Here is a 15,811-nt window from a genome sequence, read left to right on the forward strand (position 1 = left end):
ACCCTGTCTCAAAAAAGAAAAGAACAGAACAGAACAGAACTCAGTCTCCAGCTCCCAGCAAGCAGGCAGGCCTCATTTCTGCATCTCAGTAAGGATCCTCTGACATGCAAACTTCATATTTTTCTCCATGTTCCTACTACACATAGAGTGGTCCTACATTGTCCAAACTGGAACGTTTTAGAGAGATAACAGGAAGACACTGAACATGTGAATGAAAAATGGCCAGACCATATGCAAAAATAGAACTCTGACTCACAATCTGCAACAACCAGACCAGAAAACTAATCTATCATCTACAAATCAGACATGTAGGAAGTTAGATCACTGTCACTAGGAAACAATCCAGGAACCCAGCAACAACCCCTGTAACAAATGGCCCCAGATGGCAAGAACTTTATTAAAAAATGATAGCTTTTTAAATTTTTGGACCTGCTGTCAACATAGGACCAAAAGAAAACCAACTGTGCATCCCAACCAAACACATAGGATGCTCTGCTAGTTCTAGTTACCCCACCTATAGCTTCCCTATGACAACAGTCTTCAGTTAGGGCACACCTGAAGCCTTCCCCTATTCCCCACTGTAAAGTTTTCCCACTTCTCTGTTTTTGAGGCTCTGACAAAACGCAAGTGATGGTGGCTGACTCCCTTGTTATAGCAAACTCTGAACAAATAGTCTTCACCTCTTCTCATGTAGTCTTCAAATAGTCTTCATGTATTTCCACAAAGGGGATACTAGTAATAATTTTGCTGAATCAACAGGCAAAAATCAGGACTGTCCTGAGCAAATCTGGACATAAATCACCCTAGTTATGAAGCACAATTAGACCAGAAGCTGTTTGCTAGTGAAATACTGTATGAGGTTTAGGAGAATGAAAGTGTGAAAGACAAAAGATAAAATATGCCACCACCACTAGGTGGGGTTACACCACCACTGAAGAATGGAGGATGTTTCAATTAAAAAGGGAAGTGCTTGAAGTGTATATGCTCTTAGGTTACTGTTCAGTAATCTTTTTGGTTTTGATGCATGATACTGTAAATCCAAACATTGGAATCAATGTAAAATGGTCTTCAGGGCAATAATTGATGAGCTAATTCCAACGGGAAATGTTTGAGCATATTATCATCTAGTATTAATTCACTTTCAATTATTGCCTTCTGCACCTGAAGCAGTAATGAGATGAACAACACATTCCCTGCCTTTAAGAAGGTGGCTGGGTGCCGTGGCTCACGCCTGTAATCCCAGCACTTTGAGAGGCCGAGGCAGGCGAATCACAAGGTCAGGAGTTCGAGACCAGCTTGGCCAATATGGTGAAACCCCGTCTTTACTAAAAATACAAAAATTAGCTGGGCATGGTGGCGTGCACCTGGAGTCCCAGCTACTTGGGAGGCTGAGGCAGAAGAACCGCTTGAACCTGGGAGGCCGAGGTTACAGTGAGGCAAGATTATACCACTGCACTCTAGTCTGGCGACAGAGTGAGACACCACCTCAAAAAAAAAAAAAAAAAGGAATAAGAAGGCAGCATTCTAGAGTACTTCAAGTTTACATACGAAGGGCTGGTTACATAAGTTGTAAGACCCAGTACAAAATGAAAATAAGGGACGCTTTTTCAGAAAGTATTTCAAGATGGCAACAGTAGAGCATTAAACCACCTGTGGGGCCCTTCTGAGGACAGGGCCATGTGACTGCACAGGTCACATACCCATGAAATCAACCCTAAGTGTAGGATAGTATTCTATGACAAATTATAGACGAATAAACTATGTTGCCTAGTACACGTTGTGATGCTACTAGGCCTTTCAATGTGGTTATTTGTTTGTTTATTTGAGATGGAGTTTTGCTCTTGTTGCCCAGGCTGGAGTGCAATGGCATGATCTCAGCTCGCTGCAGCCTCTGCCTCCCAGGTTCAAGTGATTCTCCTGCCTCAGCCTCACAAGTAGCTAGAATTACAGGCATGTGCCACCACGCCCAGATAATTTTGTATTTTTAAGTAGAGACAGGGGTTCACCACATTGGTCAGGCTGGTCTTGAACTCCTGACCTCAGGTGATCCACCTGCCTCTGCCTCCCAAAGTGCTCGGATTATAGGCATAAGCCACCATGCCCGGCCTCAGTGTGTTTTCATTCTATGTTGGACATTTGGCATGCAAAGAATTACATTTCATTTTAAAAATTACTAAGCATTGACTAAATTTGTAGTATATGCTGTAGAGAATCTTTCCTAACATTTAATGTAATCAAGCATATAAATAACTAATCTAATTTTTAAAATGTTATAAAAAGTTACAGTTATAATTCTTCCACTTTTCCCCACAAGCCTAAAGCGCAGAGCAGAGACTGAAACTGGTAGGCACTCAATATACACTTGTCAAATGAATGCAAGGAGGCTGGAAAGTCCCATATCAAGGAGTTGTTATTTGGTGAGGGCCTTCTTGCTGTGTCATCCCATGGCAAAAGGCAGAATGGCAAAAGAGCCAAATTTTACTCACCTTAAAAGTGAAGGAAAGGCCAGGTGCAGTGGCTCATACCTGTAATTCCAGCACTTTAGGAGGCCAAGGCAGGTGGATCACCTGAGGTCAGGAGTTCGAGATCAGCCTGGCCAACATGGCAAAATGCCATTTCTACTAAAAATACAAAAAATTAGCCGGGCATGGTGGCACATACCTGTAGTCCCAACTACTCAGGAGGCTGAGGTGTTAGAATCTCTTGAATCCAGGAGGTGAAGGTTGCAGTGAGCCAAGATTGTGCCACTGCACTCCAGCCTGGGCAACAGAGCAAGACTCCTTCTAAAAAAAAAAGAAGAAAAGAAGGAAATTCTAACACATGCTATATGAGGGCATTAAGCTAAGAAACAAGCCACTCACAAAAGTCAAATATGGGAAGATTCCACTTATATGAGGAAGTTAGTGTAGTCAAAATCATGAAGACAGTAAGTAGAATGGCAGTTGCCAGGGGCTGGGGGGAGGGAGGAATGGGAAGTTATTTTTTAATTAGTATAGAGTTTCAGTTTTACAAGATGAAAAGAGTTCTGGAGCTAGATGGCAGTGATGCTTGCATATTATGAATGTATTAATATCACTAAACTGCACACTTTAAAATGTTTAAGATTGTAAATGTTCTTATATTTTACCACAACTAAAAAAAATAAAAATAAAACAGTACATATAGTGAAGAAGAAATGAAGTTGCAACCAAAGGGACCAATATTTTGGGTGAGAAATCTAATACTTAATTCAGTGCTAATTTTTACATTTTTAGTAGAGACAAGGTTTCACCATCTTGGCCAGGCTGGTCGTGAACTCCTGACCTGAAGTGATCTGCCCGCCTTGGCCTCCCAAAGTGCTGTGATTACAGGTGAGAGCCACCTCGCCCGGCCTCACACCCTTGTGTGTGATTCTCTTAATTCCATTTTCTCTCTTCCCCTCTGCCCCTTAATATACTGCACTTCACCTTGTCCAGAGCCAAGTAGGACCTGAAATAAGAATACTCAAAACACGGAAGAAATAAACAAGAAGACAGAAACTAAAGCCCGTATTTTTTTTTTTTTTTTTTTTTTTTAGTGCTTGGTAACTATCCCTTTGTGTCTCCCTAAGTGCAGGATAAACTTCTTGGGGCAAATACAAATGTTTGATAAAATCTGGGCCAAGGAGTCTTGCACTGGATATATTCAACAAATTACCTGCCGATGATAACAGCGTAAGTAAAACGAGTTCTGAAAGTAACAAATGACTTAGTTATCCTCAGTTATAAGGATAAATCCGTCCTTTTCTTTTTCACCTAGCCCTTTTGTTGGGCCTCTAAAATGTAAGGTAACTACGTGGGAAAGCAAGCAACAGCTGGTAGTGTGTTTTTACCCTGATTTTATCACTCCAAGTATCTACCGTCGCTGGCTTTGCGAAGACTAGCTTTGTATCAGAACGAGGTGCGGCCGGAACGCCTGAGGAAAGCAAACCAACTTTCCCAGCCGACGCGTTGACAGCGTGTCCCCACGCTGCGCCGGGGTAGGAACTTCCTCCAGCCTGGTTCGCCCGGCGGGGAACCAATAAAGTTGAGCGCGTTCAAAGGGGTCCTAATCTTCCAGGGCCCACTGGGCAGGCCTGCAAAATAAGGCCCCTAGAAACTCCCTGAGGTTTGCAAGTCTTCTCCCGCTCCTCGGAATTCCCGCCCCCCTCATTCGCATTACTTTTATTCTGACGGAAACGGCGCGGGCTAGACCCCAGGAGGGGCGCTTTTCAGGTGCAACTGGCCCGGCGATCGCGGTGGGCAACCCCTACGAGGCCCCCGGTTGACTGGGAGCTGACGGTCCGAGCTGTGGCTTTGGAAGATCCAGACGATGAAGCCTAGACCCGCCCGGTTCGTGGATAATAAACTCAAGCAACGAGTCATCCAGGTGTGTATTCTGCACCGCTCGGTCTCGCCAAGGGCCCCGATCACTGCCCCAGGGTGCCACTCCCCTTTTTTTCGGGTGGCGTCCACGTGGAACTCAACTAGTCTTCTTTTCTCCAGTCTGGGTCTGGGCGTGCGTCTGTTCCTCCTTCGTTGGTGGTGCCGGGGCCTTCCCTACCCACTTTGGTGCGGAGTCTCAGCAGAAACCGGGGACAGTGGGAGGGTGCAGCTTGGTGGGGCTGCCGAGGATGTCTGGTCGTCTTCAGCGCAGATCATTCAGTAGAGTGGAGTTAGCCTTTGAATTTTAACCTCTTTGACTTGTGAAGTTAGTACAGGAATGGTCTTCAAACGCTCGCATTGTAAGAGGTCCTTGAAAAGGGGTGGCATAAATAATACGTTAATTTCCTCTGTCAAGGAACTTACACACTAAAACGAGATAACACGGTCTGGCAACAGTAACAGGCACTTTGCCTACGGTTTTCTCATTTTCATGACCATCAGTAAAAAGCAGTGTGTGGCAAATACCTTAGAATGTAAACAAGCAGTCTGAGTTAAAAGGCGGGAGAGAATTTTCTTCACTTAGGAATTGGTGAGCTACACATTCTCCTTGTTTTTCTTTCACTTCACCAGCCCCTAAACTCCTTTTCTGACCCATCTTTTCCTACCAACTTGTAAATGTTGGAAGTGCTCTGAGCCACTGTTCTCTTACTTTCCCTTCCTCCTCTTTCCTCATACACCTTTCTTATCTATCCATACTTCCTATGTGATCTCATTTAGTCTAATAACCTTTGAATAGTGTCTATGTATTCTATTATCTATATATTTATTTCATTTTATTTTTATTTTTCTGAGACACAGTCTCGCTCTGTTGCCCAGGCTAGAGTTCAGTGGCTGTTCATGGGCACAATCGTAGCTCACTGCACCCCCAGCCTCCCTGGCTCAAGCAATCCTCCCTCCTCAGCCTCCCCAGTAGCTGGGACTACAGGTGTGCACCACCACATCTGGCCAATTTATTATTATTATTATTATTATCATTTGTAGAGACGGGGTTCCACTATGTTACTCTGGCTGGTCTCTAACTCCTGGCTCAAACGATCAGGCCTCAGCCTCCGAAAGTGCTGGGATTACCGGTGCAAGCTGCTGTCCTGTCCTCTATATATTTATGACGGCTAAATTTGTATCTGCTGTCCAGATTTTATCTTGAAGTACAGATTGATATATCCAGCTGCCTAGTTAGCGTATCTCCAAATTAAAATGGCCAAGTGGAACTTGTGATTTTTTCTTCCTTCAAACCTGCCCTTTCTTAGTGTTCTGTATCTCGGTAAGTGATACCACCGTTTGTCCAGTTGTTAAGGCCAAAAGCCTTAAGGGTCATTCTGAGTCTTTCTTTCATTTCCTGTATACCATCCATCAACAGCGTGGTTTGCTTTACTTTCAAAATATATTCCAAGTACTTCTTACTGTCTTTCCCTATAACCATCTTAGTCCAAACCATCATCTCTACCTTATACTATTGCAATAGCCTCCTAACTGGTCTTTCTGAGTCTGCTTTTACCTAAAGCCTATTCCCCACAGAGCAGCCAGAGACATCTAATTTTTTTTTTTTTTTTTTCGCTTACTGCAACCTCTGTCTCCTGGGTTCAAGCGATTCTTCTGCCTCAGCCTCCCAAGTAGGTGGGATTACAAGTGCATGCCATCACGCCTGGCTAATTTTTCTATTTTTAGTAGAGACGAGGTTTCACCATGTTGGCCAGGCTGGTCTTGAATTCCTGACCTCAGTTGATCTGCCCGCCTCAGCCTTCCAAAGTGCTGGGATTACAGGCGTGGCCAAGACATCCTTTTAAAGGGAAAAATTAGGCTAGGGGAGGGATAGCATTAGGAGAAATACCTAATGTAAATGACGGGTTGATGGGTGCAGGAAACCACCATGGCCCTTGTATACCTGTGTAGCAACCTGCATGTTCTGCACATGTATCCCAGAACTTAAAGTATAATTTAAAAAAAAAAAAAAAAAGGGAAAAATCAGAGCTTGCCATAGCCCTGCTCAAAACCTTTCAGTGGAGTCACAGACATCTAGAGTAAAACCCAGTCAGAAAAGCCCTGCATATTCTGGCCTCTGTTGTCCTAGTTTACTTTTCGTCTCCTGTTCCAACCACACAGACCTTCTCAAACATGCCAAGCACAAGACCTTTGTTCTCATTGTTCATTCACTCTGAATTACTCTTCCTCTGGATGTTCCCGCATCCCACAACTTGCTCCTTCACTTTATTCAAGTTTCTGAGCAGTGACTCCTAATTACTGCATCTAGTGGCCTCTTCTCTGTCCTCACACTTGACTGCTTTTCAACGTTTGACATTATCAGTTTTCCTCTGTAGCTTTCACTTCGGTTCATTATAAAAGTACAAATTGAATATCCCTTATTCTAAATGCTTAAGACCAAAAAATGTTTCAGATTGATTTTTTTCAGGGTTTGGAATGTTTGTGTATACATAATGAGATATTTGGGGATGGGACCCAAGTTAAACATGAAGTTTACTTATGTTTCATATACACCTTATACACATGGCCTGAAGATAGTCTTACACAAGATTTTAAATAAATTTTCACTTAGCTATATATTTAATTTAATTTAATTTTAATTTTTTATTTTTGAGACTGGGTCTCACTCTGTCACCCAGGCTGGAGTGCAGTGGTGTAAACAGTGTTCACTACCACCTCAAACTCATGGGGTCAAGTGATTCTCCCACCTCAGCCTCCCGTGTAGCTGGGACCACAGGTATGCACTATCACGTCTGGCTAATTTTTAAATTTTTCATAGAGATGAGATCTTACCATCTTGGCCAGGCTGGTCTGGAACACCTGGACTCAAGCAATCCTCCCACCTTGGTCTCTCAAAGTGCTGGGATTACAGGTGCAAGCCACCACGCTCAGGCTATTTTATTTATTTATTTATTTTTGAGACAAAGTCTCGTTCTGTTATCCAGGCTGGAGTGCAGCGGCTCGATCATAGCTCACTGCAGTCTCTAAGTCTGGACTTAAGCGATCTCCCACCTTGGCCTCCCAAAATGCTGGGAGTATAAGCACAAGCCACCACACCCAACCAATTTTTAAATTTTTTTGTAGAGATGAGATCAAACTTTGTTGCCCAGGGTGGTCTCGAACTCCTGAGCTCCCAAAGTGTTGGGATTACAGGTATGAGCCACCATGCCCAGCCAAAAGGTGATTTAATATTGAAACTAGGGGCCGGGCGCGGTGGCTCAAGCCTGTAATCCCAGCACTTTGGGAGGCCGAGACGGGTGGATCACGAGGTCACAAGATCAAGACCATCCTGGCTAACATGGTGAAACCCCGTCTCTACTAAAAAATACAAAAAACTAGCCGGGCGAGGTGGTGGGCGCCTGTAGTCCCAGCTACTTGGGAGGCTGAGGCCGGAGAATGGCGTGAACCCGGGAGGCGGAGCTTGCAGTGAGCTGAGATCCGGCCACTGCACTCCAGCCTGGGCGACAGAGCGAGACTCCGTCTCAAAAAAAAAAAAAAAAAAAAATTGAAACTAAATTGCCTCAAGCTCGTAGTTCTGCAGTATCTGACAGATGTCAAATATCACTGTGTTCCTTGAAGTTTAAAATATCCCCTGCTGCCCTTATGAGTTTATTGCAGTGTTCTAGGGTGTTTGGAAACCTAGGATATTAGTAAGTAAGCCATCACTTACTGCCTTGTAACTATGCTCGTAATAATATTGTGTTATAGTGATTACTAATGTTAATTAAATTTTCTGATTTCAGACTTGACAATTATTGGTTACTTTTATTTATGTTTCTGGTATGCTTTATTAATGAAGAGTTTATCTTAAAGTATAAAGCTCAATCTGTTGATTAAAATCACTGAATTTGAAATATTGAGTGTTTTATATTTGTTATATTTTCTGTTTTAGTACCTTACCGGTAACAAATGTGGCAAATATGTGGACATTGGAGTCTTAGCATCTGATTTACAAAGAATGTACAGGTAAATAAATAGTTTCCAGATCCTTGAATTTTTATTTCCCCTTTACCATTTTGAAAGTTTATATCCTGCTTAAATTTCTAGTTGATATCAATAGCTGCTGGCATTAGTTCACCAATCCATAATCTTGGAACTCAATTTGGTTATGCATACATTTATCAAATACCTATTATGTGCAGTAAGATGTCTTTTGTACTGTGGGAAATGGTCGCTGCTTATCTTTTAGTACCTCACAGTCTGGTCAAGAGATAGAGATGTTATTATATCACTTCCTTTCCTGCTTCATTAGAAAATTAAAACCAGGCCAGGCATAATGGCTCATGCCTGTAATCTCAGCACTTTGGGAGGCTGAGGTGGGAGGATGGCTTAAGCCCAGGAGTTTGAGACCAGCCTGGGCAACATGGTGAAACTCCATCTGTACAAAAAATATACAAAAATTTGCCAGGCTTGGTGGCATGCACCTGTGGTCCCACCTACTTGGGAGACTGAGGTGGGAGAATCACTTGAGCCCAGGAGGTCAAGGCTGTAGTGAGTTGTGGTCATGCCACTGCCCCCTAACCTCAGTGACAGAATGAGATCCTCTCCCAAAAAAGACAGAAAGAAAATTAAAACCATCACCAGCAGGTATGATCTCCCTGAGTTTTCTGACTCCTTTTTTTTTTTTTTTTTTTGAGACGGATTTTCGCTCTTGTTGCCCAGGCTGCTGGAGTGCAATGGTGCAACCTCAGCTAACCACAACCTCTGCTTCCCAGGTTCAAGCAATTCTCCTGCCTCAGCCTCCTAAGTAGCTGGGATTATAGGCATGTGCCATCACACCTGGGTAATTTTGTATTTTTAGTAGAGACAGGGTTTCACTATGTTGGCCAGGCTGGTCTCAAACTCCTGACCTCAGGTGACCTGCCCGCCTTGGCCTACCAAAGTGCTGGGATTACAGGCGTGAGCCATGGCACCCGGCCTCTTTTTTTTTAAATACAATTTTTAGTTTTATTTTTTGTGGAGACAGGACCTTCTGTATTTGCCCAGGTTGGTCTTGAACACCTGACCTCAAGTGATCCTTTTACGTTGGCCTCTCTAAGTGCTAGGATGATAGGCTTGAACCAGCATGCCCAGCCAGCTTCCTGAGTTTTTTTTTTTTTCGTGACGGAGTCTTGCTCTGTTGTCCAGGCTAGAGTGCAGTGGATCTCTGCTCACTGCAAGCTCCGCCTCCTGGGTTCAAGTGATTCTCCTGCCTCAGCCTCCTGAATAGCTGGGATTACAGGCATGCACTAACCACACACACCTAATTTTTGTATTTTTAATAGAGATGGGGTTTCACCATGTTGGCCAGGCTGGTCTTGAACTCCTGACCTCAGGTGATCTTCCTGCCTCGTCCTCCCAAAGTGCTAGGGTTATAGGCGTGAGCCACCCCACCTGGCCAAGAATACCTTAATTATTTCTAAAGGCCCTATCCCCAAATATAGTCACATTCTGAGGTACTAGGGTTTAGGACATCAACATAAGAATTTAAGGGAAACACAATTCAGCTTATTGGACTCTGTGCTGTGGCTCCCAAAATTCACGTCCTCGTATGCAGATACATTCATTCCATTCCACAAACCCCAAAAGTCTTAACTCATTTTAGCATCAACTCTTAAGTCCAAACTCTTATCTAAGTATCATCTAAATCAGGCCAGATGCAAGGACTCACACCTATAATCCCAGCATTTTGAGAGGCCAGTGGCTTAAGGCCATAGAGTTCAAGACCAGCCTGGGGAACACAGTGAGACTCCGTCTTTACAAAATAAAAATAGAAATAATTAGCTGGGCATGGTGGCATGAACCTGTATTCCTTGCTATTCGAGAGGCTGAGATGAGAGGATCGCTTGGGCCCAGGAGTTCAAGGTTGCAGTGAGCTATAATTGCACCAGTGCACTCCAGCTGGGTAACAGAGCAAGACCCTGTCTCTAAATATAAAATAAATAAATAAAAATAATGTTATATAAATTAATTGGTAATGGCTGAGATTCAAGGTATGATTTATCCTGGGGCAAAATTCCTCTTCATCTATTCACCTGTGAAACCAGACAAGTTATCTGCTTCCAAAATACAAGCATGTCCTATATAACAATGTTTCAGTCAATGATGGACCTCATGTATGATGGTGATACCATAAGATTGTTACATCATATTTGTACTGTACCTTTTCTGTGTTTAGATGTGTTTAAATACACAATACCATTGTTTTACAGTTGCCTATAGTATTTAGTGCAATAATATGCTGTATAGGTTTGTAGGCAGAGTAGGCTATACCATGTAGTCTAGGTGTGTAATAGGCTAGCCCATCTAGGTTTGTGTAAGTACACTCTTACTTATTTTTGTTTTCATACAATGAGAATGCCTAATGATAAACTTCTCAGAATGTGTCTCCATTGTTTAGTGATGCACGATTGTACAATGGCAGGACAGGCATAAGTGTAGGTTAGACATTCCTATTCTAAAAGAGAGCAATTGGAAAAAAGAAAGGGTCATGGGTCCCAAGCAAGTCCAAAACCAAGCAGGGCAAATGTCATTAGATTTTCAGGCTTTAGAGTAATCCTCTTTGGCTTGATGCCCTGCCCTGTGGGCTCAGTAGGGTGGTGATCCTGCCCTGTTACCTAGGAGGAGACAGCCCCACCTGCCACACCTGTGCCCTCTGGGCCTGTGTTAGCAGTGGCAGCCCTGCCTTCTTTTGAGCCTCCTTGAGGGTCATTCTTCCCTTTTCTTGAAGGATAACTTGTGTTCACAGCTGGATAGTTTTATTAGCCCTGTCCTATAGATTCCTGAAAGTCCAACAGCCTTCCTTAATTTTGTCCCCATCTCTGTCCCTTCAGTCCAAGCTGGCAGTGTTTCTGTTGCTTTAACCCCATCTCTATTCCTGGCTTCTGCTGAGATGGCTGACTGAATCCATAAGTCATATGCTGGTAATCGCTTTAGCAAATTGTTGTCCCCCTACACTCTTGATGTCCTCTTTAGATTATGCTTTTTCATTTTTTACAATGTGGATAAACTGAGAATTTTCTAATCTTCAGGTTCTGGTTTCCTTTTTGTTGAACAATTCCTTCTTTATCTCTCTTTATACTGTAAAATTTCACTATAAGCAGCAAGGAGAAATCAGGCCACACTTCAGCACTTTGCTTGGAAATCTGAGTGAAATATCCAGATTCATCACTTACAAGTTCTACTTTTAAAACAGTAAAACACAAGTCCTCTGCCACTTCATAACATGGACTGCCTTTCTTCCAATTTCCAATAACATGCTTCTCATTTCTGTCCGAGACCTCACCAGAAGCATCTTTAACATTCAAATTTCTACTAGCATTCTCTCTCTCTATATGTAACTATAGAACCTTCCTGTACAACTCTTCTCTTGTTTTTCTGAGCTCTTACCAGAGTTGCCTTCAGTGTCCTTTTTTTTTTTTTTGAGATGAAGTCTCACTCTGTCACCCAGGCCGGAGTGCAGTGGTACAATCTCAGCTCACTGCAACCTCTGCCTCCCGGGTTCAAGCAATTTTCCTGCCTCAGCCTCCCAAGTAGCTGGGACTATGGGTGCACACCGCCATACCTGGCTAATTTTTTGTATTTTAGTAGAGACAGGGTTTCACCGTGTTGCCAAGGCTGGTCTTAAACTCCTGAGCTCAGGCAATTTGCCCACCTCAGCCTCCCGACATGCTAGGATTACAGGCGTGAGCCACCACGCCCTGTAGTGTTCATATTTCTAACAGCAGTCACTTCAGAGCCATCTAGGTTTCTTCTAACATGCACCTCAAAGCTCTCTGGCCTCTATTACCTACTTCCAAAACCATTTCTACATTTTAAGGTATTTGTCACAGTAGCACTATACTAACCAGTACCAAACTCTGTATTAGAAAGGAAGAAAAGAAGAGAAACTAAGACAGAAGGCTTTTAAAAACAGTAGTGTACCTCACTTTGGCTACCACCCAGTAGTAGTTTTCCTTCTCTTTATCAGAATTTATTTAACGAGTGGTCTAAGGCCAAGGCACAGTGGCTCACACCTATAATTTCAGCACTTAGAGAGGCTAACACAGGAGGATCGCTTGAGGCCAGGAGCCTGGGCAACATAGCAAGAATCTGTCTCTACAAAAAAAATTAAAAATTAGCGTGGCATGGTGGCATGCAGCTGTAGTCGGTCCTAGCTACTCGGGAAGTTGAGGCAGGAGATCCCTTGAGGCCAGGAATTCAAGGCTGCAGTGAGCTACGATCGCACCACTGCACTGAAGCGTGGGTGACAGAGCAAGACCCTGTCTTTTAAAAAATAAAAATAAAGACTCAGCTAAGATTGTTTCTATCCCCACCACTCACTCCATTGAAATCTATGAACTGTGTTTTGTTGGTAACCTTTTTTCTTAGTTGATGGTATGACTGTTACTCAGCCAGTTACCCAGGTTAATCTATCTGTTATCTACTTCCTTCTACCTAGCCTTGAATCCCCCTGCCATGTCTATAATAAGTCACCAAGAAGCCTTGCTGTTGTCTCTTAAATAGTTCATGATGCCTGTTCTCTCTTTTCCTTACCATTACTAGCCTAATCCAGAGCCTCATTATTTCTTGTCTAGACTACAAGACTTGTTTTTTTTTGTTTGTTTGTTTTTTGAGATGGACTCTCACTCTGTCACCCAGGCTGGACTGCAGCGGCGCAATCTCGGCTCACTGCAACCTCCACCTCCTGGGTTCAAGTGACTCTCCTGCCTCAGCCTCCCGAGTAGCCAGGACTACAGGTCCATGCCACCATACCCAGCTAATTTTTGTATTTTTAGTAGAGATAGGGTTTCGCCATGCTGGCCAGGCTGGTCTTGAATTCCTGACCTCAAGTGATCCTCCCGCCTTGACCTCCCAGTGTGTTGGGATTATAGGCATGAGCCACTGCACCTGGCCTGTTTCAGCTTTTAAACATTCTTCCTACATCTATCTGCCATCTTCTCTTATCCAGGTGTTGGCAAACTATGGCCCTCAAACCGGTTCCTGCCTGCCACCTTGTTTTGTATGGCCCATAAGCTAAGAATCATTTTTACATCTTTCTTTCTCTCTTTGTTTTAATTTTTAATTAATTATTATTATTATTATTTTTGGAGACACAGTCTCGCACTGTCACCCAGGTTGGAGTGCAGTGGCGCAATCTCGGCTCACTGCAGCTTCAGCCCTCTGGGCTCAAGTGATCCTCCCGCCTCAGCCCCCAGATAGCTGGCACGAAGCACATGCCACCATGCCCCGCTAATTTTTTGTATTTTTTGTAGAGACAGGGTTTTGCCATGTTGCCCAGGCTGGCCTTGAACTCTTGAGCTCAAGTGATCCTCCCGCCTCAGCCTCCCAAAGTGCTAGGATTCCAGGCATGAGCCACCGTGCCAGGCCCCAAGTTGCCTCTTTAAATGGTCATGATTTAGTACAATATTTGCCTCATCTAAAACTTTGTGTTTTGATGTAATTTCACATTTAAGAAAAGCTGACCCAGACCAGCTTAGACAACATAGTGAGACCCCCATCTCTACAAAAATAATCGAAAAATTAACTAGGTGTGCTGGCACGTGTCTGTTGTCGTACCTACTCAGGAGGCTGGGGTGGGAGGATTGCTTGACACCAGGAGGTCGAGGTTGTGGCACGCTCTGGTTGCACAACTACACTTCAGCCTGACTGAGAGAATGAGACCCTGTCTCAAAAACAAAGAATTTTTTTTTTTTTTTGAGATGGAGTCTCACTCTGTCACCCAGGCTGGAGTGTGGTGGTGTGATCTCGGCTCACTGCAACCTTCACCTCCTGGGCTCAAGCGATACTCCTGCCTCAGCTCCCAAGTAGCTGGGATTACAGGCACCCACCACCATGCCTGGCTAGTTTTTGTATTTTTAGTAGACATTGGGGTTTTACCATGTTGGCCAGGCTGGTTTTGAACTCCTGATCACAAATGATCCACCCACCTTGGCCTCCCAAAGTACTGGGATTACAGGTGTGAGCCACTGTGCCGGCAAGAATTTTTATAAAGAGGAAAATGGAAAGAATAGAACAAAGAACACCCATATACTCTACCTAGAATGTCCCTTTATCCATGCATACTATATATTCCCTAAGGACAAAGGCTTTTATTATATAACCACAGTTTATTTATTAAAACCAGAAAATGTAATCTTGATTCAATAATGTTATCGAATCCACCATTCATATTCAGAGTTTGCCTATCTCAGTAATGTTCTTTGTAGCTGTTATTTTATGGGAATTTTTTTTCCAGAACTGAAATCCAACCCCTAAATTATGCTTGTTTTGCCTTTTAGTTTCCTTTAATCTGCAACAGTTCCTCAACCTTTTTTTGTTTTTCATGATCTCTACATTTTTGAAGATTTCTGGTAGTCACTATATTAGAATATCCCTCAATTTGAATTTTTCTGCTGTTTCCACATGGTTGAAATCAGGTTATATGTTTTTGGAAGGAAAACCAAAGAAGCAATTTGACTTCAAAAGGCACAGAATATCTGTGTGGGGTGTTATTCGGTAATGTTAGTTTTGATCAATCCACTGTAAATTAATTTGAAATTAATAAATAATTTATAAGAAGATATTTTCAGATTATATAAATATCCTGTACTCATCATACTTTCACCCATATTTTTAGCAGATGGTCTTGCTAAAAATATTTAACTTGAATTTAATAATGAGGAGACATAAATTCAGATTGTGGGACATTTTATAAATTAGCTGGCCTGGATCCTTCAAAAATGTCAGTGTTATATGCACAAAGGTTACAAGTTAAAAGAGTTCAAAGAGACACAACGACCAAGTAAATGCATGAACCTTGACTAGACACTGGGTCAAAGAAAAACAACTATAAAGACCATTTTTTGGGAATAATTTGAGAAATTTTAATATGGACTGTATATTAGATAATTTACCAATATTAAATTTCTTATTTGTGCTAACTGTATTGTGGGTGTGCAGATATCTTTTTTTTTTTTTTTTTGAGATGGAGTCTCGCTCTGTTGCCCAGACTGGAGTGCAGTGGTGCAATCTCGGCTCACTGCAACCTCCGCCTCCCAGGTTCACGGGATTCTCCTGCCTCAGTCTCCCGAGTAGCTGGGACCACAGGTGTGCGCCACCACACCCAGCTGATTTTTTTTTGTTTTGAGACAGAGTCTCACTCTGTCACCCAGACTGGATTGCAGTGGCGTGATCTTGGCTCACTGCAAGCTCTGCCTCTCGGGTTCACGCATTCTCTTGCTTCAGGCTCCCGAGTAGCTGGGACTACAGGCGCTTGCCACCACACCTGGCTGATTTTTTTTTTTTTTTTTTGTATTTTTAGAAGAGACAGGGTTTCACCATGTTAGCCAGGGTGGTCTCGATCTCCTGACCTTGTGATCCACCCACCTCGGCCTCCTGAAGTTTTGGAATTACAGGCGTGAACCACGGTG

The 15,811-nt window shown here is 43.1% G+C and overlaps 2 protein-coding genes and 1 long non-coding RNA gene across 8 annotated transcripts in view; 1 reads left to right on the forward strand and 2 right to left on the reverse strand.

The window, feature by feature from the left end:
* The window catches only part of LOC126937498 (uncharacterized), a 141,531-nt gene that overhangs the window by 52,562 nt on the left and 73,158 nt on the right, over window positions 1-15,811 (reverse strand). The gene's annotated exons all lie outside the window — the stretch shown is intronic.
* The window catches only part of CNIH4 (cornichon family AMPA receptor auxiliary protein 4), a 728,363-nt gene that overhangs the window by 49,098 nt on the left and 663,454 nt on the right, over window positions 1-15,811 (reverse strand). Inside the window, exon 1 of one of the 2 annotated variants that reach the window (XM_050760877.1) lies at window positions 3,851-4,031. The exons of the other annotated variant lie outside the window; for it this stretch is intronic. The gene's annotated coding sequence lies outside the window, so the exon portion shown is untranslated. Of the gene's footprint in view, window positions 1-3,850; window positions 4,032-15,811 lie in introns of those variants that run through there. 2 annotated transcript variants of the gene reach the window in all.
* Window positions 4,031-15,811, forward strand: part of NVL (nuclear VCP like) — a 106,292-nt gene continuing 94,511 nt past the window's right edge. For 4 of the 5 annotated variants that reach the window (XM_050760706.1, XM_050760695.1, XM_050760697.1 and 1 more), the window contains exons 1-2: window positions 4,031-4,386; window positions 8,314-8,387. In XM_050760706.1, coding sequence (XP_050616663.1) covers window positions 4,330-4,386; window positions 8,314-8,387 — 131 coding nt within the window. In that variant the 5' untranslated portion in view covers window positions 4,031-4,329. The remainder of the gene's footprint in view (window positions 4,387-8,313; window positions 8,388-15,811) is intronic. The other variant, XM_050760699.1, reaches the window with a different exon arrangement.

The sequence above is a fragment of the Macaca thibetana genome, chromosome 1 (assembly GCF_024542745.1).
Source record: "Macaca thibetana thibetana isolate TM-01 chromosome 1, ASM2454274v1, whole genome shotgun sequence".
Classification (NCBI taxonomy): Eukaryota; Metazoa; Chordata; class Mammalia; order Primates; family Cercopithecidae; genus Macaca; species Macaca thibetana.